Source organism: Anabrus simplex, chromosome 3 (genome assembly GCF_040414725.1).
Source record: "Anabrus simplex isolate iqAnaSimp1 chromosome 3, ASM4041472v1, whole genome shotgun sequence".
In the NCBI taxonomy this organism is placed as follows: Eukaryota; Metazoa; Arthropoda; class Insecta; order Orthoptera; family Tettigoniidae; genus Anabrus; species Anabrus simplex.
The window spans coordinates 271109298-271133193 of NC_090267.1; the positions used below are offsets into that span (position 1 = coordinate 271109298).

General features: G+C 38.1%; 1 protein-coding gene across 1 annotated transcript in view; it reads left to right on the plus strand.

Annotated features, from left to right (window-relative positions):
- Sbf (SET domain binding factor) overlaps positions 1-23896 on the plus strand; it is an 851001-nt gene that overhangs the window by 726435 nt on the left and 100670 nt on the right. Inside the window, exon 31 of the mRNA XM_067143032.2 lies at positions 4627-4774. Within this exon, the coding sequence (XP_066999133.1) occupies positions 4627-4774 (148 nt within the window). The remainder of the gene's footprint in view (positions 1-4626; positions 4775-23896) is intronic.

The window sequence follows — 23896 nt, forward strand, 5'->3', positions numbered from 1 at the left end:
CCATATGTTTGAGTCTCCTAAGTTGTTTTGAATTTCACTTAAAACCTACTTGGCGAAGTCATAAAATAATATTCATGTAAACAAAGTATTTTTTTCTTTTTTCTTTTTTTTTTTTTTTTTTTTTTTTGCTAGGGGCTTTACGTCGCACCGACACAGATAGGTCTTATGGCGATGCAAAGTAAGTTTGAAGTTACTTCTTTTCAAAAATGATTTCCACATTTCCAAATAATATTAATTGAAGATCATTTAAAAAGTAGCATAAATAAATTAATAAAATTCTGCTTTTCTGTACCTGTGTATACGATATTGGAAGATTTTTTTCTTAAGGTTGTTGGATCTGGGATATCATGTTTTGTATACTTCTCTAAAAATGATTTTGATACAGGATTTGCTAGTTTTTCAGGCGGTATTTTTGCCCCCACTAGAGCATCACATAAATCCATAAAAATGGCTTTGGGCCTGGCTTAGCTGGTGTTGTGGTAATAAATGTTTGGACACATTCTGTTTTGGTTTCCTTTAATTGTGTCCGTCTCCATGGCTAAATGGTTAGTGTGCTAGCCTTTGGTCACAGGAGTCCCGGGTTCGATTCCCGGCAGGGTCGGGAATTTTAACCTTAATTGGTTAATTTTGCTGGCACGGGGGCTTGGTGCATGTGTTGTCTTCATCATCATTTCATCTCCATCATGACTCGCAGGTCGCCTACGGATGTCAAATCGAAAGACCTGCATCTGGCGAGCCGAACTTGTCCTCGGACACTCCCGGCACTAAAAGCCATACACAATTTCATTTTCCTTTAATTGTTTCATTTTTGCAGTGTGTGAAACGTAACTTATATGTTGATCAACCTGAAACTTTTCTGAACATTTAATCTGCGAACGAAACATGTGTCGTTCTTTTTACGTGTGGATTTTCCAGAAACTTTAATATTTAAATAAAGTGGGACACTACCTAGTATAATGTGCTAACATAAATATTTAAAAGAAAATAAACTATTAAAGAAAAGTAAAAGAAAACGCATGTACTTACATCTTCATTGCAAGAATCCAATAAACTACATTGCCATTCATTCTTAGGAATTCCTTTCCTTCAATCCATTTTGACACAAGATCTCTTCTTACACTTCTGTGTTCACAATACATTCCAACACAAAACTGCAATCTGCAGTGTGCGTGCATGCTGCTTCCCAATTGCCTTCTTTGATTCAATCATTTTGGCCTGAGACATGAGACGAGTGAGAGATCCTGGTAGGAAATTCCAGGTTAACAACGAAAGAGGGTTCAGTGCAAAACCAAGGTTTGTAAGCCACTATTTCAGTAACGCGGCATTACAGGAGTGTGATTTAAGTTTTTGTTTTGTTCCTCGAACATAGACGAAAATAATGAGCTGTATTTAGTAATTCCCAATTTATGGTTCAGTTTATAGCAATTTATAGTGGGATACCTTATTTCTAAGAATTATGGCTTACGTCAACGATTACTCAAGCAACAGATAAGAAAGTGCTTGGCTAATTGGATTATAGTATCTGTATGGTATGTACTAACTTTGGTTGTCAGGTTGGATGCCATGACTACATTCTCTTTCTCTCCGTATCTCAATAATAGACATATAACTTGGGAAAAGGGTCCCAAATTCTGCAAACTGACATTATCATGCAACTTAAAATTATGTATACGTCAATGTCAGAAGAAAAGCCATATTATGCAATATAAACGTCCAAATATTCGTTAATTAAATCCAGACATCTTCAAAATATGCATTATGCATGCATTTTCTCCCAAAAAGGCCAAAACATGCAAACATGCACGGAAAAAGAACAGTTATTTGGAATCGTTAAATCATAAAACGAATATTTGCAATGTTTGAGAAGTGTAACTAGCTTATTTAAAAACATGCATTTCCATGGAAATCCGGGCTCTAGTCATCATGTTATGTGATATCGCATAAGCAAGACATATCAAATTCAAGGTACTGAAGGCACCAAGTTCCTTTACTTCAAAATCAGTCAAAAACATAGTACTTTCTGAAATGCTGCCTTACATGACAGCGTATAACTGGAGTAAGAAAATTTAAAACAAAAGCTAAAGGTTTGCACCTATTCAATACTATTTATTGTAACCTTAAAAAAATTACATGTACAGTATATTTGATGAAATGGTCTCTCATCTTGCTAGAGACCATCGTCAGTCCAAATCAGTAAAGTTAAGGCAAGTCATGACTATTGATTTTGACTAATGGTGGCCTCTAGCAAGACCAAAACTAGTTTCGTCAAATGTAAAGAAGTTACATAATGTTACAATAAATAGTATTGAATAGGTGGAAACCTTTTGCTTTTGTTTTACATTATATTGCTCTTCAATACAGAATAATATGAAATCTCGAAATTTTAAGCTCAATTAGGTATTGATATTTTACATCACAGATTAACCTCGCGAAAGCTGGACATAAATCGTTGTCCATAACTCTGCAGACTCCCCTTATTAGGCTTGTTGGTGATTAATCAGCAGATGTATGCACAGGAAAATAAGATGATCAAAATGAGCTTCGTACATCTATAGATAGCACCTTAGTCGAAAGCAAGAAGTCGCTGAAAATCAGTCTAGCCAACCCCGTATATTAGTGTCTAGGTCCGGGTAGCTACCTAGCTCTTATGCGGAGTTGGTAGCACGCAAGCCAAAGCACCAGCTGATTTACACCCCTGGGTTGTTTACTTCCCACGTAGCTGCCATCTAGTTTACCAGCAGATGGTCGAACCAGCCGTAGTATGTAAGATGTATGATACGAGAGAAGTGACATCCAGTTTTACACAGAATATTGTTTTACCTATTCCCAAAAAGTCTTGTGCTGCCAAGTGTAAAAATTATCTCGCCATTAGTTTATTATCTCACGCTTGCAAAATTTTAATACACATTATTTACAGAAGAATGGAAAGACAAGTTGAAGCTGAATTGGGAGAAGATCAGTTTGGCTTCAGAAGAAATGTAGGAACATGTGAAGCAATTCTAACCTTTTCTGATTGTAGAGGATTGAATTAAGAAAGACAAGCCTACGTACATGGCATTTGGTAATGTTGATTGGACCAAGCTATTTAAGATGCTGAGAGTGATGGGGATCAGTTAACGAGAAAGAATTATCTACAATTTGTACAAAAATCAAGTTTGCAGTGATAAGAATCGAAGGCTGTGAAAAAGAAGCAGCAATCCAGAAAGAAGTGAGGCAAGGCTGCGGTTTGTCTGCTCTCCTTTTCAGTGTTTGCATACAACAGACAGTAAAGGAAATCAAAGAGGAATTTGGAAAAGGAATCACTATCCAAGGAGAGGAAAGCAAAACTATGAAATTTGCCAATGATATTGTTATTCTATTCGAGTCTGCAGAAGATCTGGAGAAATTGCTGAGTTGTATGGACACAATCTTGGAGAAGGAGTACAAGATGAAAATTTAAAAAAAAATCCAAAACAAAAGTAATGGAGTACAGTTGAATGAAGTCTAGTGATGTAGAAAATATTAGTTTAGGAAATGAAGTCTTACAAGTAGTAGATGAATTTTGTTAACTGGGTAGTAACTAATGATGGCAGAAGTAAGATGGCTATAAAATGCAGACTAGCACAAGCAAGGAAGGCTTCTCTTAAGAAAATAAATTTTCTCACTTTGAACTTTGATATAGGAATTAGAAAGATGTTTTCGAACACCTTCATCTGGAGCATGGCATTATATGGAAGTGAAACATAGACGAAAAGTAGCTCGAAAAGAAAAAGAATAGAATCTTTTGAAATGTGGTGTTGCAGAAGGATGCGGAAGCTGAGATGGGTAGAATGTATCACAAATGAAGAGATACTGAATCGAATTGGCGAGAGGAGAACGATTGGCAGCTTTTGACCAGAAGAAGAGATGGAATGTTAAGACGCGTCTTAAAACGCCCAGGACTTGTTCAGTTAGTTTTCTTAAGAACGTGTAAGCTGTAAAAATGGCACGGGTAGACCAAGGTATGAATATGACAAACATTTTAGAGTAGCTGTAGGATGTAGTAGTTACGTAGAAAGGAAAAGATTACCACAGGATAGAGGGATGGAGAGCTGAATCAATCTAGTCTCTGAATTGATGACCCAGATAACATGATGTTACCTAGAAGAATAATGGATTCGGTAAGAGAAATAGAGGGAGACTAAGATGGCGATGGTTGGACTTTGTTTCTAATGATTTAAAGTTAAAAGGTGTGAAACTGAACGGAGGCCACAGCTCTAGTAACAGATAGAGGATTGTGGAGGTGTTCAATAAATTCACAGAGGTTTGCAGAGTGAGCAGTGAAAGGTATAACAGTCAATAATGAAGATGGATGTAAGAGTGTTTTTTCTCCTGATCTAGGTAATTTTGCTGCTTCTCTGCCTTTTTTTTTTTTTAACACTGTGATAATATTTTTATTTATTTGGATTCACTTTAGTACAAATTGCTGCTGGTCCAGTGTGTCAGCTATTGTGTTAATGAGATGTTCAGACAAACAAACAAACAAACAAACAAACAAGCCCTTCTTATTACAGGTATAATTTTGATTTTATTGATATCCAGCAGCACAGTTATCATTTGCATTATTCCAATGATACCCTAGCCTTAGATGTTTTTTCGTGATTTCAGGTATGATGATATAGACCGTAGTGTACCTGATGCTTTCTCTCATCTGTTGGAAGAGATACACAGGCTAGAAACTGAGCTGGGTCATCTCCCTCAAAAGTGGAAAGTTTTATGGGATAAACTGGAGCTTCCTACCACTGACTCACTTGCTGTAAGTTTAGTACATTTTAAATTTATTCTGTAAGCATAAGGCTATCCACCTTAGGTTAGGTGTACCAGGTTAAGAATACTATATCATAACCACTTTGAAGATTGGAAATTTGCAGGTTTTCTGGGTGTACTTTTATTATATTAACTGTTATCTTCTATAAACCTCACCTAAACCTAAAAAGGATTAGTATTAAATAACTTTTGAACAAAAAATAGGGGTTGATAAAGAACGTAATAAAGAAATCTCTCAGAAAAATAATTGGAAATTCCTGGGGTTAATGGTGCATAATTTGTAATGATACCGTGCAAGTGATAGGTCAGACTGTTGGGGAATCTTTATGGAGTTGTGTGTAATAAACAATTTTACAAATGAAAATGAATAGGATAATAAACACACTTTTGGATAGGTCAGGCAAATTTCTTGTACTGTTAGACATGAAAGAAGTACCGGTTAGATGAAATGAATATTTTGAAAATTTGATTGGATAACATGGGAATGATCCTGGTAATGTCTAAAATTACAAAAATTAGGTAGAGAACAGAATGATAATAGGAATTAGTTAGAAATGGAGCTATGGGTGTAGTTACTGAAGCATGGAAAATATTAAACAGTCTTAGTTTAGTTTGTTAAATTACACTATTTATGTATTTGGATCACTTCTAAAATTCTGAAATTTGAAAATGTGATTTAATTTCTTAGTATTCTGAACGTAATGTTATAAGATGCCAAATATGTAAACCAGAATGATATGTTGAGACGCTGTCTGTGCTGGGACTAACAGGATTACTACAGAATATGAGAATCGTACTAGAATAATCCTTAATTACACCAACGTACCAACAATGATACGGAAAGAACTGCAAAGTATTCTGTATAAGTTTTCAAATAAAAGCTGTTTCAGTCACAGCCAGTGATATGCAAAGTGAATTTCAAAATTCCTACCTCACTCACGAACATATTCCCCTGTGGAGAACTGCATCTGGCTCTCTCTCTCTCTCTCTCTCTCTCTCTCTCTCTCTCTCTCTCTCTCCCTTTCTTACTTCCAAAATACCTTAATACTCGGTAACATTTAAAGCATGAGCAGTGAAGACTAAAGGATGATCCAATCATCTGACAACCAGGGAGCCATCAATCAATCAAATAAATCAGTCAGTCAATCAATCAATCAATCAATCAATACTGGTCTGCATTTAGGACAGTCATCCAGGTGGAAGAATCCCTATCTGTTGTTTTCCTAGCATTTTCTTAAATGATTTCAAAGAATTTGTATATTTATTGGACATCTCCCTTGGTAAGTTATTTCTATAAACGAATATTTGCCCCAATTTGTCCTCTTAAATTCCAATTTTATCTTCATATTGTAATCTTTCCTACTTTTAAATACACCACTCAAACTTATTCATCTACTGAAATGAAATGGCATATGGCTTTTAGTACCGGGAGTCCCCGAGGACATGTTTGGCTCGCCAGGTGCAGTTCTTATTACATTATGAGTCTCATTATAATAGCCGTATTGGAGTACAGAATATAAAAAGTTTCAAACAAATTTATTAAAAACCACCATTCCAATACTTTACAATCTTTAAGTTTAAGATACAAATGTTACATAGATGTTACAAAGCTTAAGCGAAACATGTCCCATTTAAACATCTATGTAACATTTGTACCTTAAACTTGAAAATTGTAAAGTATTGGAATGGTGGTTTTTAATAAATTTGTTTGAAACTTTTTACACAGGTGCAGGTCTTTCGATTTGATGCCCATACACGACCTGCGCGTCGTGATGAGGATGAAATTATGATGAAGACAACACATAGATCCAGCCCCCGTGCCAGAGAAATTAACCAGTGATGACTAAAATTCCAGACCCTGCCAGGAATCGAACCCGGAACCCCTGTGACCAAAGGCCAGCAACTAACCATTTAGCATTGGAGCTGGACATTCATCTACTGTCATTCCATGCTGTCTCTCCATTGACAGCTCAGAACATACACTTAAAGATGATAAAGATGTTGATTTCCATACGGAACCTGAAATATTTGTTCCGAATGAGTAAATTTATAATACCAATGTAGTTGTTCGGTTATTGGACATAATAAATTTTTCACCTAACTCTTGGTGGGTGTGCTATTTACCAACTGATGAGCCCAACTTGGCACACTGTGGCGAAACGCTGGCAACCAGGAATGAGTTAGCTGAAAAATGTATAATGTCCAGTAACGGACCAACTATATTGGTATTACATACCGCTTAGTCGAGCAGCTCGTCTTCTTTCTCCCAAGTCTTCCCAGCCCAAACTTTGCAACATTTTTGTTACTCTACCCTTTTGTTGGTGATCACCTAGAACAAATCGAGCTGCTTTTCTTTGGATTTTTTCCAGTTCTTGGATCAAGCAATCCTAGAACCATACTCTAGTTGGGGTCTTACCAGAGACTTGTATGCCCTCTACTTTACATCCTTACTACAACTCCTAAACACCCTCATAACCATGTGCAGAGATCTGTACCTTTTATTTACAATTCCATTTATGTGATCGCCCCAATGAAGATCTTTCCTTATATTAACACCTAGATAGTTACAGTGATCCCCATAAGGAACTCTCACCCCATCAACGCAGTAATTAAAACTGAGAGGACTTTTCCTATTTGTGAAACTCACAACCTGACTTTTAACCGTGTTTATCATCATACCATTGCCTGCTGTCCATCTGAAAACATTATCGAGATCATTTTTCAGTTGTTCACAATCTTGTAACTTATCTATTACTCTATACAGAATAACATCATCTGCAAAAAGCCTTATCTTTGATTCCATTTCTTTACTCATATCATTTAGATATATAAGAAAACATAAAATTCCAAAAATACTGTCTTCAGGAATTCCCCTCTTATTTATTACAGGGTCAGATAAAGCTTCACCTACTGTAATTCTCTGAGATCTATTTTTGAGAAATATAGCAACCCATTCAGTAGGTTTTCTTTTTTCATGACCAACTATGGGGTGTAAGGGGTTTACTGAACTGCTATATTGTCCTTGAAACACATGCTACTCAATCAGTCAATTGAACATTAAAAGGAAGACTACATGACTAATACTGGAGTAGTCTGCCAAGAATACTAAATGGAAAATATATACCTAATTATTCTATTCCACAATGAGTTTTTACGATTCATATGTTCTTACAGAGTCCACTTCTGCTATCTGGATATCATTTAAATAGAAATTCTGAGATTTTCAAGTTCCAAGTCATAATGCAATTCATAAATTAGCTATTTCAGAGAGGAAATAACCACCAGACCCTACAACAACAGGGAATTGTGGTACTTGTGATGTGCCAGCATTGCGACGGAGATGGCACTCTGGAATTGTTCTCTTCAGCCATCTAAGACGCCATAATCAGTGACATTGATGCACTCTGAAGACATTCCGTTTACTCGTCAGCAAGCAAATGCCTATGAACATAACGTGTTAATAGATTCACACAGTGAGAATTGTGATGTTGAGAAAAAAGACTATGCTCAGCGTTCCCAGAAGAAAATCTGGAAGACATTGCACACTAGATGGAAAATTATGCTTAAAAATCTCATATCCATCTTTCTCAGAAAATAGGCCTTAAGGTTCTGTGCAAATGGCTGCGATATTAGCTTTTGTGCACTTATTTTGATTCGAGCGCATGACAGAAATATTGTTATCTCATTCTGTTTGTAAGATGATTCATCTGATGTATATTTGCTAATTTGTAAAACCGCCTTCTCCAGGAATGATGGCTTAAATCTGATATAACCTCCTGTGATTATTATTTTTGGTGAACATTGAAAGACAAAATTTACCAAAGAAATCTGTACACTTTGGCAAACTGAAGAACATTCACAATCAGATCAATTTAATTTCTCAAAGCAGATTAAGATCCATGAAGATACATTTCATAAGCAAATGCCATAAATGTGTGGAAAATGAGGACGGGCATATCTAGTATCTCCTTGCGTGAATGAATGTGTACATAATTTTATAAGTGCATTAGATTCTCTTACACTGTTACTCCAGTGTTGCTACCACTGACTCTTCTGTGTAGCGTGGATGAATGTGAACACAGGCTTCTTCGGATGCATTTCCTGTGACTGCCGAGTCATCAAATAATACAAATCTACAAAATATTTGGTGGGGACATAAGTCTGTTCAAATTTTAATCCATACTGTAGGAATACTTAGACTGGGGAGACCACAACCTGCTCTACTGCACCAATAGAGCAGTTGCTGCATCACTCAGTCATGTAGCCAGGGAAGAATGACACACACCACATAGCGGATTTAATTCTGACAGAAATCGATGGCAAATGAGGGTGTTTAAATGTAAAAACTCTGTCATTGTTTTCTAGGTCATTCAAGAAACTCCATGTAACAAATTCTGACATTGATGGAATAACATTATTATAATTATATCAAATTGATTAAAGAAGTTGAATCAAGTGAGCAGTTGAAAAGAAAATTTTAGTTAAGGATGACGAGGAAGACTTCTTTCAAGGAATTGGACTCCTGCAATATCTTACCTCCTCGTGCAAGACCGTGTTGACACAGCCATAGTCTGACTGGTGTGGCCATGATCATTAAGGTGTTAAGTCTGTATGGTTCGACTCCGTGGTTAGCCCGTTCAAGTCCCGTTTGTTGAAAAGATTTCACCATCATAAAGTTGGCTGGCCGGGTAGGAGAGTTGGTTGTATACAATTTCTAATCACTAGATTGCATGCCAAAAGCCTGGATTCAGTTCCAAACCTTTCCGCAGTGTTCATATGGAGTGAGGGCATATGACTCTGTTGATGGTTATTTGTCCCTCAAATCGAGACGTTAAGCATTGAGCAGACTCCTTTGCCTATTCAACAAAAATAGGGTATGTGCCGACACCAGGTTTCACTCTCTCCTGCCCTGCTATTATATATCACATCATTCATTTAATTCATTAAGTCCTCCGATGAGGTTGATGTCAGGAAAGGCATCCGGTCCTATAAACTACCGTATAATCTCTTATAGCACCCGCACTGTTTTTCGAAAATATCGCTTCAAAAATTGGGTGCGGGTCTTACTTAAAATTTTGGGAAATTTATCTTTCTGAATGCGCGTAAATCGGGCATCACCACCGGCTCAGCTTGGCAGCAATGCTCTCTACGCTCTCAGTATATGCTACTTCCGTGCTTGGCATCAGTCTTACGCACGTTCTTGGAGTATCAACATGAATTCCACAAAACGTTTGCGATCTTTTACTGCGAATGAGAAACTAAAAGTATTGCCATTAATGCTTTTGGGCTTGTGCCGTGTCAAGAAAATAAGGTGAAATTCTTAACGTTTTGCAGAAAATTGTGCTCTGCGGCCTCAGAAGAATTCTTGACTGTCCATGAGAAAGGCTTCTTAAACAATGACACGTTTGAATTTGGAACGTTATAATAGAAGTAGAAATAGAAATGGTACGTTCATTCACCACCAGATGATCCCCAGGATGTGGTACAATGGTAGCGTTTGAAGCGGAAGCTGACTGAACTATCACAGTCAGACTAAGCGGTTCATATAAAGTGTTTGCGTAACATATGACAGGTGTAAGACATAGACATAAGCCTGGAATGAAACATCTGGCGACAAGGAACGTACGAATTTGGAAAAAACACAGGGACTAAATAACAATAGTGGAGGGGCAGGGAAGGGAACTACCTACGTAAATTCTTAATGGCTGGCAACCAGGTATTACTTAAATGATAGCCGGTGTCCCTGTTGAAATTGTTAGGATTTCTACGTATTTCCACAGCTTCCCATATAATCCTGGACCTGTAGTGTTTAGTGTGGGTAAGTGCTCGAGTATCTTGGAACATGACATCATGACCCGACGATGGAGCGTGCTTAGCTATTGCCGATTTGTCAGGTTGGTTGAGACGAATATTACGTTCTTTGATATGGGTACCAATGGACCGGCATGTTTGGCCAATGTATACTTTGCTGCACGTACAGGGAATTTCGTATACTCCAGGATGTAAAAGTGGGGACAAGTAATACCTGGTTGCCAGCCATTAAGAATTTACGTAGGTAGTTCACTTCCTTGCCCCTTCACTATTGTTATTTGTTCTCAGTGTTATTTCCAAATTCGTACGTTCCTCGTCGCCAGATGTTTCATTCCAGGCTTATGTCTATGTCTTACACCTGTCATATGTTACGCAAACACGTTATGTGAACCGCTTAGTCTGATTGGGATAGTTCGGTCAGCTTCCGCTTTGAACGTTAGCGTTGTGCCACGTCCTGGGGACCATCTGGTGGTGAATGAACATACCATTTCCATTTCTACTTCTATTATAACGTTCCAAATTCAAACGTGTCATTGTTTAAGAAGCCTTTCTCATGGACAGTTTAGAACTCTTCTGAGGACGCAGAGCACAGTTTTCTGCAAAACGTTAAGAATTTCACCTTGTTTTCTTGACACGGCACAAGCCCAAAAGCCTATACAATATCATGTCTAAAACTAAAAGTAGTTCGGGAAGCCGAAATTATTGGAAATTGTGCCGCCGGCAGGAAATACGATATTGACAAGTCGTGTATTCACGATTGGAGAAAGATCAAAAGTGTGCTATTAACATGTAGTGGTGATCATAGAGCCTTTCGTGAACTCGGTGTACGGTTTCCAGAAATTGAAAAAAAACTTTATAAATATGTGACAGAAAGGCAGGAATTGGGATATGGTGTGTCAACCGAAATGTCAGCTAAAGGCTTAAGAGATTGCAAAGGAACTTTCATCGGAAGGGTTTAAGTTAAGCCGAGGATGGGTTTGTAATTTTTATAAAAGAAATGGGTTGAGAGTACGAAGGCGTACCTTAAATTTCAGTGTCTTCCTGGTGCCTACGATGAGTAGTTATTGTCATTTCAGCATCACATAATTTGGTTGCAGATATTTTCTTTCCCAAATTGGCAATGCGGATCAGATGCCAGTCTACTTTGAAATGCCAGTGGAATGTTAAGGGTGCGAAAAGTGTTCCCATTAGAACAGGTGGTAATGAAAAACAATGGTGTTCGGTAATGTTGTGTATTCTCGCCAACGAAACCAAATTGCCGCCATACATTGTTCTCAAGCGAAAGATGCTTTCTAAAAATCTACCTGCTGGTGTTATCGTCAGATCTCAGAACTCCAGCTGGATGGACAGTTCACTTGTGGAAACTGGGTAAAGTGTGTCTGGCAACGTCGCCCTGGTGCGTTATTGGGAAAAAAGAGCTTGGTTGTTCTCGACAGTTATCGCGGCCACACAACAGACGCGGTGAAGAAACATATCAAGGATGGGAAAACCGACCTAGCAGTCATTCCGGGAGGGATGACTTCTATGTTACAGCCGCCGGGTGTCTTAATGAACTGTCCATGTAAAGCAGCCTTGAAACAGCTCTATGCAGAATGGATGGCGGCTGATAATAACTCACTGACGCCAACCGTCACATCAGCGCCCGGAAGTTTAGCTGCTGTGTTCGTAGATTTTGACGGCATGGAGTCGTATCCCTGGAAACCTCATACGGAAGAGCTTCAGGAAATGTAGCATTTCTAATGCTATGGATGGCAGTGATGACGACATTTTGCGGAAAGGTGATTGTGATGAAAGTTCCGAAGTTGGTACGGATGATGATGATGATGATGATGATGATGATGATGATGATGATGAATGAACTCTTTGGATACTGTTCTGGTAATGTTTGTATACTGTTATTTGTATTTTCTAATCATTTAATGTGTGTTAGTAAAGATTATAAATAATTTTGACTTCACTTTTTTTTTTTTTTTTTAATTTTGTTCTTTCAAAATAAGGGTGCGGGTCTTATTCGGTGGTGGGTGGTATACAAGATTATACAGTAGTTACGAAGATTCATCTCACTTCATACCTGAACCCGTAGAGAAACGGGGTAAGTTCTGGAATTACACCTTACAAAGACACTCCAATAAAAAAATAAAATTACTCAATGTGTATAGTCTTGTAAAAATTTCTAAAATATTGCTTTCTAATGCAATCCCAGAGTATGAATCATCTAGGCAGGTTGTGTTTCCATTTCCTTTATATGAATCTTCATCATCAAATGTCACTGCCAGTGTTTGCGGGCCTATGCATGTCATTGAGCTCTGTGTCGAGGTGTCAGCAAAGACACACGAGTTGGTCGTCGGCTGGTGAAGCCTATGCATTACAGTTGCCTCCGTAGAGTCCTATTAGAAATGGGTTCCTGACTCCCAACATTCAACTAGGCAGGGATCTAACTCACATTAGCCCATCGAGCGCCCAGTATGAATCTGCGGAGTTGACGTGAAGTCGGTTCGTTAAACACCTGTGATCTTATAATACAAATATAAATGGTCCGTTATTGGATATTATAAATTTTCCACCTAACTCATTCCTGGTTGCCAGTGTTTCGCCCCCGTGTGCTAAGTTGGGCTCATCAGTTGGCACTTAGCACACTCACCAAGACGCATGGCTAGGGCATACCGTGGAGCCCACTGTGTAGGCTACTCATAGCCACCGGCAGTGCCAATGCAGTATAAGAGACTTTGTCTCATTACCAAACATTGATGCCTGCTTGGCCATCAGATGATATAGATGTTGATTCCCATAGGGAACCCTAAATATTTGTCCCGAATATACCAATATAAATGGTCCGTTATTGGACATTATAAATTTAAATTTACTCATTCGGGACAAATATTTCAGGTTCCCTATGGGAATCAACATCTATATCATCTGTTGGCCAAGCAGGCTTCAATTTTTGGTAATGAGACAAAGTCTCTTATAGTGCATTGGCACTGCCGGTGGCTGTAAGTAGCCTATGCAGTGGCCTCCATGGTATGCACTAGCCATGCATCTTGGTGGGTGTGCTAAGTATCAACTGATGAGCCCAACGTAGCACACGGGGGCGAAACGCTATCAACCAGGAATGAGTTAGCTGGAAAATTTTTAATGTCCAATAACGGACCATTTATATTGGTATTATAAATTTACTCATTCGGGACACCCCTTCCCGTGACATTTGGCCATTCGGTGTATTTCTTTCCTGCAATTCGATTAAATCACTCAGTTCTAGCTCCAAATCCAAAGTAAAACTAGCTTCTCATGTCAGCCCCAAATCCAGAATAAAACAGCAAGATGTCATTTTCTTCAGCAGGCCCTCATAAAAACTCTATTTTGCTTCTTGCAGCATCCTTCTATACTTGTTGGACATGACAAACTAGTGCTGGGTAATCTTGCCACAGAAGCTTGATGCTACCCATCATGTACTCAAGACTGTTCCTATTTTCAGGAACTGCAAATCTAATATAGCTGCACACTCTTGCTGTTGCCTTGCATTTTTTGGAGGAGCATGGTATGTTGCATATAGTTTGTCCATAAATCTGTTTACTGCAACCATACTGCTTATTGTTTCATTAACGGATAATTCCAAACGATGATTGGCACAGTGTCACGCAATAACATTCAGGAATCTGTTATATAGTAATTTTCTAACACCACTATGTGCACCATACATCACTGGAGCTCCATCACAAGTGACAGACAAAACATAATCCATTAAGTAGGCTTTGAAGTCTACTAATTAAAGAACAAAAAATCATTTTCGCATTTACATCATTGTATGTATGTTGGGTATTCAGTCCGAAGGCTGGTTTGATCCTCCACAGTTCTGCCAACAGCTGTCATAGATAACTTAGGCGTCACTGAAAAAGCATACTAGGGAAAAGAGGAGTGAGGTAGTTTCCCATTGCTTTCCTCATTAAGTAAAAACAATAAATTTATTGTAATATTCCACCTATTTAGTACTCAACTAGCTTACAAAATAAGGATTTCATACTCATTTTATTGCTAAATTATTAACATGATACATGTTTCGCTCATTTTCTGAGCCTCTTCAGCCACTTTAGGATCTTAAGGCTGATTAGGAATATTAACCTAGAACTTATATGATTCATTTGTCATTACCAAGCTTAAAATTAATGCAATTTGTAAGAAACTGGTTAAATACAATTTTCTTGTATATTGTTTCAAAATGGTTGTAATCTAAGTATAACAGTTATTCACATTCAATTAAAACTATTATAGTATAAAAGTTTGTTGTTCACCTAAAATGTTTTACTAAAATCTTGAAGAATCATTGTCACTTCTTATAAACTTGAAAACATGACTATGTTACACTCTCAAAACATTTTATGAGATCAGGCTAAAGAACTATTGTGTTCGTCGTCTTACTGTGAGCAGCTCATGTTATACCGTTTCTTATTATAGGTATTGATTGTTACACACTTGAATTGACATATGTTGAAACTTGTTGTAATCCAACTTTACAATTATCTTGTTCAGGATTAAAAAATCTGTGCGCGCGGCTGTGAGCTTGCATCCGGGAGATAGTAGATTCGAATCCCACTATCGGCAGCCCTGAAGATGGTTTTCCGTGGTTTCCCATTTTCACACCAGGCAAATGCTGGGGCTGTACCTTAATTAAGGCCACGGCCGCTTCCTTCCAACTCCTAGGCCTTTCCTATCCTATCGTCGCCATAAGACCTATCTGTGTCGGTGCGACGTAAAGCCCCTAGCAAAAAAAAAAAAATCTGTGTGTATGAATTAGGCCTGGGTAAGGGACATTCAAACTTAATGTTGACAGTTGAACTATGATTTCTTCAAACTAAGCAATGAGATTGTTTACATATCCCTTCGACTCCTACCTGTGTATCTGTAAGTGTTCATGGCTGCCTGGAGTCATCCTCCAACCACCTGCGTGCCAGCACAAAGCGGTGACATGACGCATTGTCCTGTTGAAACACGGCATCTCCATCAGGGTAGTCATAAGTGAATGAAGAAGGTAAAGTAATTGTCTGAAATATTGAATTAATTTGAACCTAAATGTTTCTTTTGGTTCTGGAATTGTGGATATTTTTGGAGATGCTTGATATAAGAAGGGCCTGTTTGTTTTCCTTGCTGTTGTGTTTTTAATTCTTTTACAACAGGCCACAAGGTTGTTTGATTTTCCCTTGATATTTATTTGAATAAATCTGCACTTATTTTAAGACGTTGTTCACGTTATTGGTAGAATAGCCTCTTAATGCTTGATCTTTTTCCTTATGAGGCTCAAATCCAGTTCCAGGCAGTTCTACATGCCTGTTTTGTCTGGGTCCATTTAGATAAGAGAATGAATATTGTGAAATTGTTTCGTTTCCGCTGAGCACTAATCTTCTGCTTGATAAAACAAGAGTGTTGTTACTGATAGTACTAGTTTCTGTGTTGATTTAGTTACTCCTACTTTTCATAGTGGGGGATGTAGAGCAGCAATAACTTCTTTTTCCTGAGACAGCGCTTTCAAACACACTTTTCCTAAAGCTTTATGTTCAACTGGTTCAATTTTCAAAGCTGCTCTGCGTACTCCATAGGTCGCTGATCTTCCTCCTCAAAAGCATTAATTGTTTTTACGACCTTCTCCAAAGGTACTGATTTTACCACTGGCCCACTCTGTAGAAATTTTCACTCCCATCTGCTTTACTCGTCCTAGACTTGTAATACTGTACTTCCTCCTGTATTAGACCGCCTCTCGTATTAGATGCCCCCTGGCTTTTCGAGACAAAGAAAATGAAAAAAATTGAAGCTTGCGTATAAGATTCTCCATAATTCGTCACAGAAGGAAAACAATTCTGCTTCATAGTGGATATGGCCGTACTACAGCTTCAGTGACATCATGCAAGTAGGTGCATAATTGCATCCGTCTGACCCGTGCAATGCAGGCACGCATCAAAATTTTTTGGTACATCTGTGTTTTATTGTTGGGAAATGTCCACTTCCAGCTCCAATGACATTGTGCAATATGCCTGTGTTTTGTAGTTAACCTGGCATTACTCGGTAGGTCTTTGTGTGCGCCGTTACTCTAGTGAGTATAGCGCTCACCTTTATGTTTAAAGGCCATAATATGTCCATATAAAGATGATTTTTAATACGTCAATTTGAGATATTTACTTATTTAGGAACACGAGCATGTGGAGTGGCCACATGTGTTAACGCACTATAGCTGTGGAGCCAAGCTCTGCATTCGAGAGACACGTCGGTTCGAACCCCACCATCATCTGTACCGAGAATGGTTTTCTATGGTTTCAGGCAAATGCCGGGTCAGTTCCTATTCATAGGGCACAGTTAATTTCTTCCACCTCCTTACCCAATTTTATTCACTATCATTCATGTCACCTTCGTTAGCTCCTCAACTGATGTTCGCAACAGGAAAATATGCAATGTAAATTGTTACCTCATCCCCGACCCCGTATTGAGAAAGGGGTTTAAAGGGTAAAAAGACAGTTTATTCAGGAACACAAATCCTTACATTTAAACAAATATTTATTTAGGAACACAAATACTTGAATTTAAACAAATTTGAGATAGCGGGAGTGTGCTCAGTATGAATTAAATAATGTGAACATATAATCCAGCATAACTGGAAACACTGTTTCTTTCAGCATCTCTCCTTGAACGCTGTTTCCGGGTTCGAACATTTGTAGCAGGACCATGGAGGCCCCACTGGGTAATTCCATCCTTTCTTAAAACTAATGGAATACAGCCTTCAATCAACGAAAGTGCCTCTTCTTCTTCAGAACTTGCAGACACTCAGTTTAAGAGTTAGGATCACTTTCATAAACCTTATCTGATTCATTACCATCACTTTCAGTGTTCAAGTCCACTTCCTCTAACGTTTCACCCAACCATGAAATTATCTGATCCGTGGATGCTATTATAATTTGTATAAATTCACTAACAACAATCACAGTATCAAAATTTTGCATTAAACACAAATATAAGACATACCTTGACTTCTTATAATGTGCAAAATAGAGTAGCACTGTTATCGCTACTGAGCGCACCACTCACCAAACATGCACTGTCGTGCCTAATAATAGAGTGAGGGTCTTGGTTTTCAAAGATAATGGAAATAACTGACGCCTCTCCTTCCTAACAATCTGTTTGAAGTTGAAAGGTACATGGAGTTTCAAAGGCAGAAGTATTGTAATATTCCAACAATGTGCAGTATACTACAGAGGTGAGCACCGCTCTCACCATGCGAGTAACCGTGGATTAAGAATATCCACCTACACAGTGTAACGGTTAGCACAGTTAGCTGCTGTTCTCAGGGGCTCGAGTTCCATTCAAGATTCATTATTAGTCATTAAGTAACATAGTTACAATAGACTTCATCATTAAGTTCACCTGTACAAAATAATAATTTCACATAATCACTTTATTTTATCACCAAAATCTGAATTAAAGAAATCATTTATATCGTTAAAAACCTTTGATATTATCCATGTTTTAAGAGTAGTTTTAAATTTACTTACTGATGCTTCCACAAGACTATTTGGAAGTTTATTAAAAATCTTATATTGCAAATATAAGTTGCTTAATCCAAATGAAGGTAAATCTAACTTGGAGCGACTTCTGGTGTTACATTAATGTATTTCCGAATGTTGATTATAATATTGCAAATTTTCTTTCACATATAACAGGTTACTATATATACAGCCTAGGTACAGTCATTACATGTAATTTGTGAAATGCATTTACACAGCTATATCTCTTATTTAATCCCATTTAAAATTTTAATTGCTTTCTTTTGACATTAAAATTTTTTTCAGCAACAGGACTGTTGCCCCAAAACCTAATGCCATACTGAAGGTGGGAATGGAAAAAGACGAAGTATGCTGTAACAATCATATGATGACTGACACATGTTTTTAATTTACGTAGGAGAAAAAGAACTCTAGATATCTTATTAGTTAAATTATTTACATGTGCTTCCCAAGAAAGTTTACTGTCCAAATATACCCTAAAAGTCTCACAGATTTACATTCAACAGTGGTTAAGGCTAAATACATTATTTTTCCGTTTTTCTTATTTTACTGTTAAACTATTGGTCTGAAACCACACATTGGACTTATTTAACGTATCATGTACAATCTGCTGAGCAGAGTTTAAATCAGAGTAAAAAAAACAAAGCAAAGTCATCTCCGTACAGGCCATGAAGGCCCTGGGAGTGGTGGAAGGTAAAGGCTTCCACTATTCGTAACCTTGGCACTTGATGGGGTAGGGTGGTTAGCTCTACGCCCCGCTGTGTTTGCCCCCAGGAATTAACCTGGTACTCATTTTTGGTGTAGGCTGAGTGAAACTCAGGGCCATATACACCTCCGGAAGTGGAACTTTTATTTCTTAAATTTTACGACTTCCTGACGGGGATTCGAACCCACGTCCTTCCGGGCGAACCGAGTACGCCTTTACCGCCTCGGCCAGGCAGCCCCTTTAAGTCAGAGTCTATTCCAAAAAAAGTTGCATCACCTGCGAAAAGAATAGTGTTATTGTCCATATAATGTGGTAAATCATTAATAAATATCACAAACAAGAATGGACGTAAGATCAAATCCTGAGGGATTCCAACCATCGTTTCTTAAGTTCTGACTTTTTGTCACCAACAACTACCATTTGCATTCTATTCTCCAGATATGATTCAATGAAAGCAAGTTCTGCACCATCCAGACCAAATTTCAGTTTATCGATTATATTATTATGTGGATTACTATTGAATGATTTACTTAGGTCTACCAGGGCAGTACATACTATTTTCTTATTTTCAAAAGCAACTAATGTTTCATTTACTAGGTCCTCTACTGCTTGAATAGTAAATTTGCCTGACATAAAACCAAATTGTGAGGAACTGAAAAAATATTTATATCAAAGTATAAATACATCTGCTTTTTCACAACTGCCTCAATTGACTTACTTAACTTTGACTTATTTCCTGTTGCTCCTCCTGGAGCATAGGGCTTCCGTGAAACACTTCCATCTGTTCCTATTGGTGGCTAACCTCTTCACTTCATTCAAAGTTTTTCCCACTGTTAGACATTCCTCTTGGATCGTCTTTTTCCAGGTCTTCTTTGGACGTCCGCGCTTTCTAGTGCCTTGGGGGTTCCAGTCAAGCGCTGTCTTGTCAATGGTTCCAGCGGGCTTCCTTAAAGTATGTCCTATCCAACGCCATTTTCTCTCCCTTATCTGCATTTCAATTGGCTGCTGGTTAGTTTCTTCCCATATTCTTCATTTGAAATAACATCCGGCCATCTTCTGTTGATAATATGTCTTAGACAGCAATTCACGAAGACTTGCAGTTGTTTAGTCGTCTTCTGGGTAACTTTCCACATTTCACAGCTGTAAAGCAGAACGGACTTAACATTTGTGTTAAAAAGTCGTAACTTAGTTTTTCTAGAAATGTTCTTGTTTCTCCATTAGGATACAATTGAACAAAAGCACCAATCGCTTTCCTGATACGACACTTAATGTCTTCTTCTGCTCCTCCAGTCGTAGTAACCATACTCCCAAGATATATGAAGGAGTCTACTTGTTCTACCTCTTTATCATCTATAGACAATTTATCATCAATCTTAGAATTGACCCTCATCTCCTTGGTCTTATTAATATTTATTTTAAGTCCAGCATCCTCTGCCTCCTCCTTCAACCGCTTAATCTTCTCTTCCATATCTCTGAACCGTTGAGCCAGTAGGCAGATGTCATCTGCAAAGCAAGGTCTTCTAACTTATCTTGTAAGCCCCACTGGATCCCCCTTTTCCGACCTCGATACACTCTCCTGAGCACACTATCCAACACAAGTAGAAAAAGCATCGGAGAAAGAATACCGCCCTGTCGAACTCTCGAGGTCACATCTATTGGTTCAGTAAGATCTCCCATATGCAGAACCTGACATTTATAACCCTCGTACATATCCTTTATAATATTCAGAATCTTTTGTGGTATATCATATTCTTCAAGTGTTTGCCACATAACTCTTCTGTTTACAGAGTCGAAGGCCTTCTCAAATTCGATGAAAGTCAAGTAGAGGGTGTTCTGCCATTCTGCACTTTGTTCAAAGATGATTCTCAGAGTGTTTATGAGATCGACACAGCTACGGTGTTTACGAAAACCAGCCTGTTCCCTTCTAAGGCGCAATTCAACAACATCCTTCACCTGCTCTAAAATGGTCCTTGAAAGCACCTTACTTGGTACCGACAACAATGTAATTCCCCTCCAGTTATCACACTTAGTAATATCCCCTTTCTTTGGTATCTTAACAATCAGGCCTTTCTTCCATTCAGCTGGTAGCTTTTCTTCATTCCAGATCCTTTCCAACAGGGGGTGCAATAATTTTGCCGAGGTCTCAATATCTGCTTTAAGTTTTTCTGGCATGATATATCCATACCGGGTGCTTTTCCAGTTCTTGTGTGTTTCAAGGCCTTCTCTATTTCTGAACAGTTTGGAGGATGTAAATTTATTCTTGGGTCACTATCTACTGGTTCCATTTGTTGGTTACCATTCCGTTCTGTATCTCTCTATTGAGCAACTCAGAGAAATGTTACTTCCATCTCTGTAGCTGTTCTTCCCGGGTGGTCAGTAGTTCACCTCTCTTGTTTTTAACGGGGTTATTTCTGATAAATCCTCTCCTTGACAGTTTCTTTGTGCTTGTTCATCTACCCACTGTATATGATCTTTTCTTACGCTTTTCTTCACACTCTTATCAGCTTCCACATATTCCTTTTGTGCTGCGGCTTTCTGTTGTCTTGTTTTACACGTATTAATCTTTGCCTTAACTAGCTTTCTAGCCTCTATTTTTTTCCAAGTATCATCAGACATCCATTCCTTCTTGAGATAATTGTGAAATCCAAGCACCTTCTCACTAACTTCTAAATTTACCGTATTTCCCAGCATAATCGTCGCACTTTTTATACCAAAATTTTCGAAAAATAGTAGGGTGCGACCATTATACAAAGAATTTTTAATACCAGTATTTGTATTACTCAAAAAGTGTATTTATAACTAAATTGTATTTGATACAAATTTAAGATGCACATAATACTCGTGTTTATACATCAAAATAATTAAAATAGTCTAAAACAAAATTCATAATTATTCGCAACAATTCGGCGAACGTTTTTCCAACCTGAAAATAAAAATAAACGTATTAAATTAATTGTCATTAATTTGAGTATTAAAGTTAAAATATTACACTTGCAAAAAATTATCACTTTGTTGTGAAATACAGACTTACTGGTACCCAATTTATTCCATATCTTCTGTGTCACTATCGCAGGTTTTGGTATCTGATGCGCCATCGTTGCCGCTGTTAATTCCAGCATCAGATTCTTCGTCTCTCTGCCACACTGCGTCATCTTCGGATCTGTGTAGTGCATTCAAAATCCCAGTCCTTTTGAAGCTCTTGGAGACTAGTTCAGGTGGTATAAGATCCTAACTCTTCATCATCCACGAGCATAACAAGTCCAAGGGTGGACGCCTGATATTTCCAGCGGGCGTCAATTACTGATCGCCGCTCATCATCCACTCGTTGTAAAATCGACATAAGCAGATGTTAGGCCATCAGGAATGACTATCTGTCATGCCTTATTTTTAATGAGAAGTTGCTTCACTTTGTTCACGAGGTGACCTTGGAAACTATCTAAAACAAGCAGAGCTGGTTGTTTTAGTAGTGCACTGGGTCTTCTTTCCCACACAGTTTTAACCCAGTCATGACTGATGTTAGAAATAAAAGAGGGGCAGATACTGGAAGTGATCATCACCTGGTAGTTGTAGAGTTTAGAATGAATATTGTGGCAAGTGGAAGGAAATTTGAAAGGCAAAACAAGAAATTTGATTCAGGTAAATTGCAAGATGAAAGTAAAAGAAAAGAATTCCAGATAGAATTAAGAAACCGCTTTGAAGCTCTTGCTGTTGAACCAGAACTTATGATGGACATTGAATTATCATGGAAGAAAGTCAAGGACATAACGTATTTCCCAGCATAATCGTCGCCACCACGTAATCGTCGCATCCTTTAAGCCCGGTTCACACTAGATGTGCCGAGCCGTTCTGAGCAAGACTGATCAAAAATCGCTTATATGTAATTCAATGGAATCGTTCTCACTTCATGTTCCGAGCCATGCAAGGAAAGATCAACTGATCATCTCATCGGTCTCCATCCGATCTGAGACTGGAACGGCTCGGCTGGGATCGTCAATGATCGTCTAGTGGGAACGCGTGAAGGGCCAAGGGCGAAGAATCAACAGGCTGCCGCTCCTCACTTGTGCGATAACCATGGAATTGAGTGCGCGCGTGAGTACCAAGAATTGTATGATTTATCGCACAAAAAATACAGCGACATGAACCACACGTTGAAGCTGTGGTCCGAAATCTCCGAGAAAGTTGGACAAGGTGAGTAAACAAAAGAGACAATTTTACTTTATTTTGAAATTGCTGAAGGACATACAAATTATGTACAACAAGACGTACGAACATATAAGGAAATATATGTACAGTTCTGTAAACATGGTATAAACTCAATAAACACATAAAATTGAAATATTTATAAGAGACTGTCAAAAATTTTCGGAGCCAAACACACGTTATCAACTGATTAATATTTTTCACTTTGACACTTGACATTGGCTGAAGTTTTTCAATTCGTAATTAATTTAAAATGTTTGTAGATAAACTAAGAAATAAATTTCAAATTATTTAGTTAATTGATGCAGTTCGAGGGACTTAACTAATTGTAAGTGAAATGAGAGACTATATTCTGTCATTTTGCCATGGTACACTACCTGCGGGGAAATTGAAGCATGTCTTGAATTTCTCTCTGGTGTTAATTAAACACGGCCTGTTGGACATTTGCACAGAGACGTGGTAAATTAGTCAAAGCACTTGCAATTTCTTCATTTGATGGTGCACTTTCCATGAGATGTAGTCGATCATAGCGCAAATAATTATGGAGGATGCAAGTCGTCAGAATTATATTTTCAACATAATCGGGCTTAGAATTAATTTTTCTTAGGTAAATGCGAAACCTCTGAGTTATAATACCAAACGTGTTTTCCACCACTCTTCTCGCACGTCAGTGTTGGTAGTTGAAAATTTTTCCGTCATTATTATCTTGCGCTTGATTCTCGCGGTAGGGCCTCATTAAATAAGTTTTTAGCGGAAATGCAGAATCTCCTAAAATCACGTGAGGTGCTGAAATATCTAATCCGGGCAGTGCAGAGTCTTCTGAAATGTTAAAGGTCCCGTTATTAAAAGCATT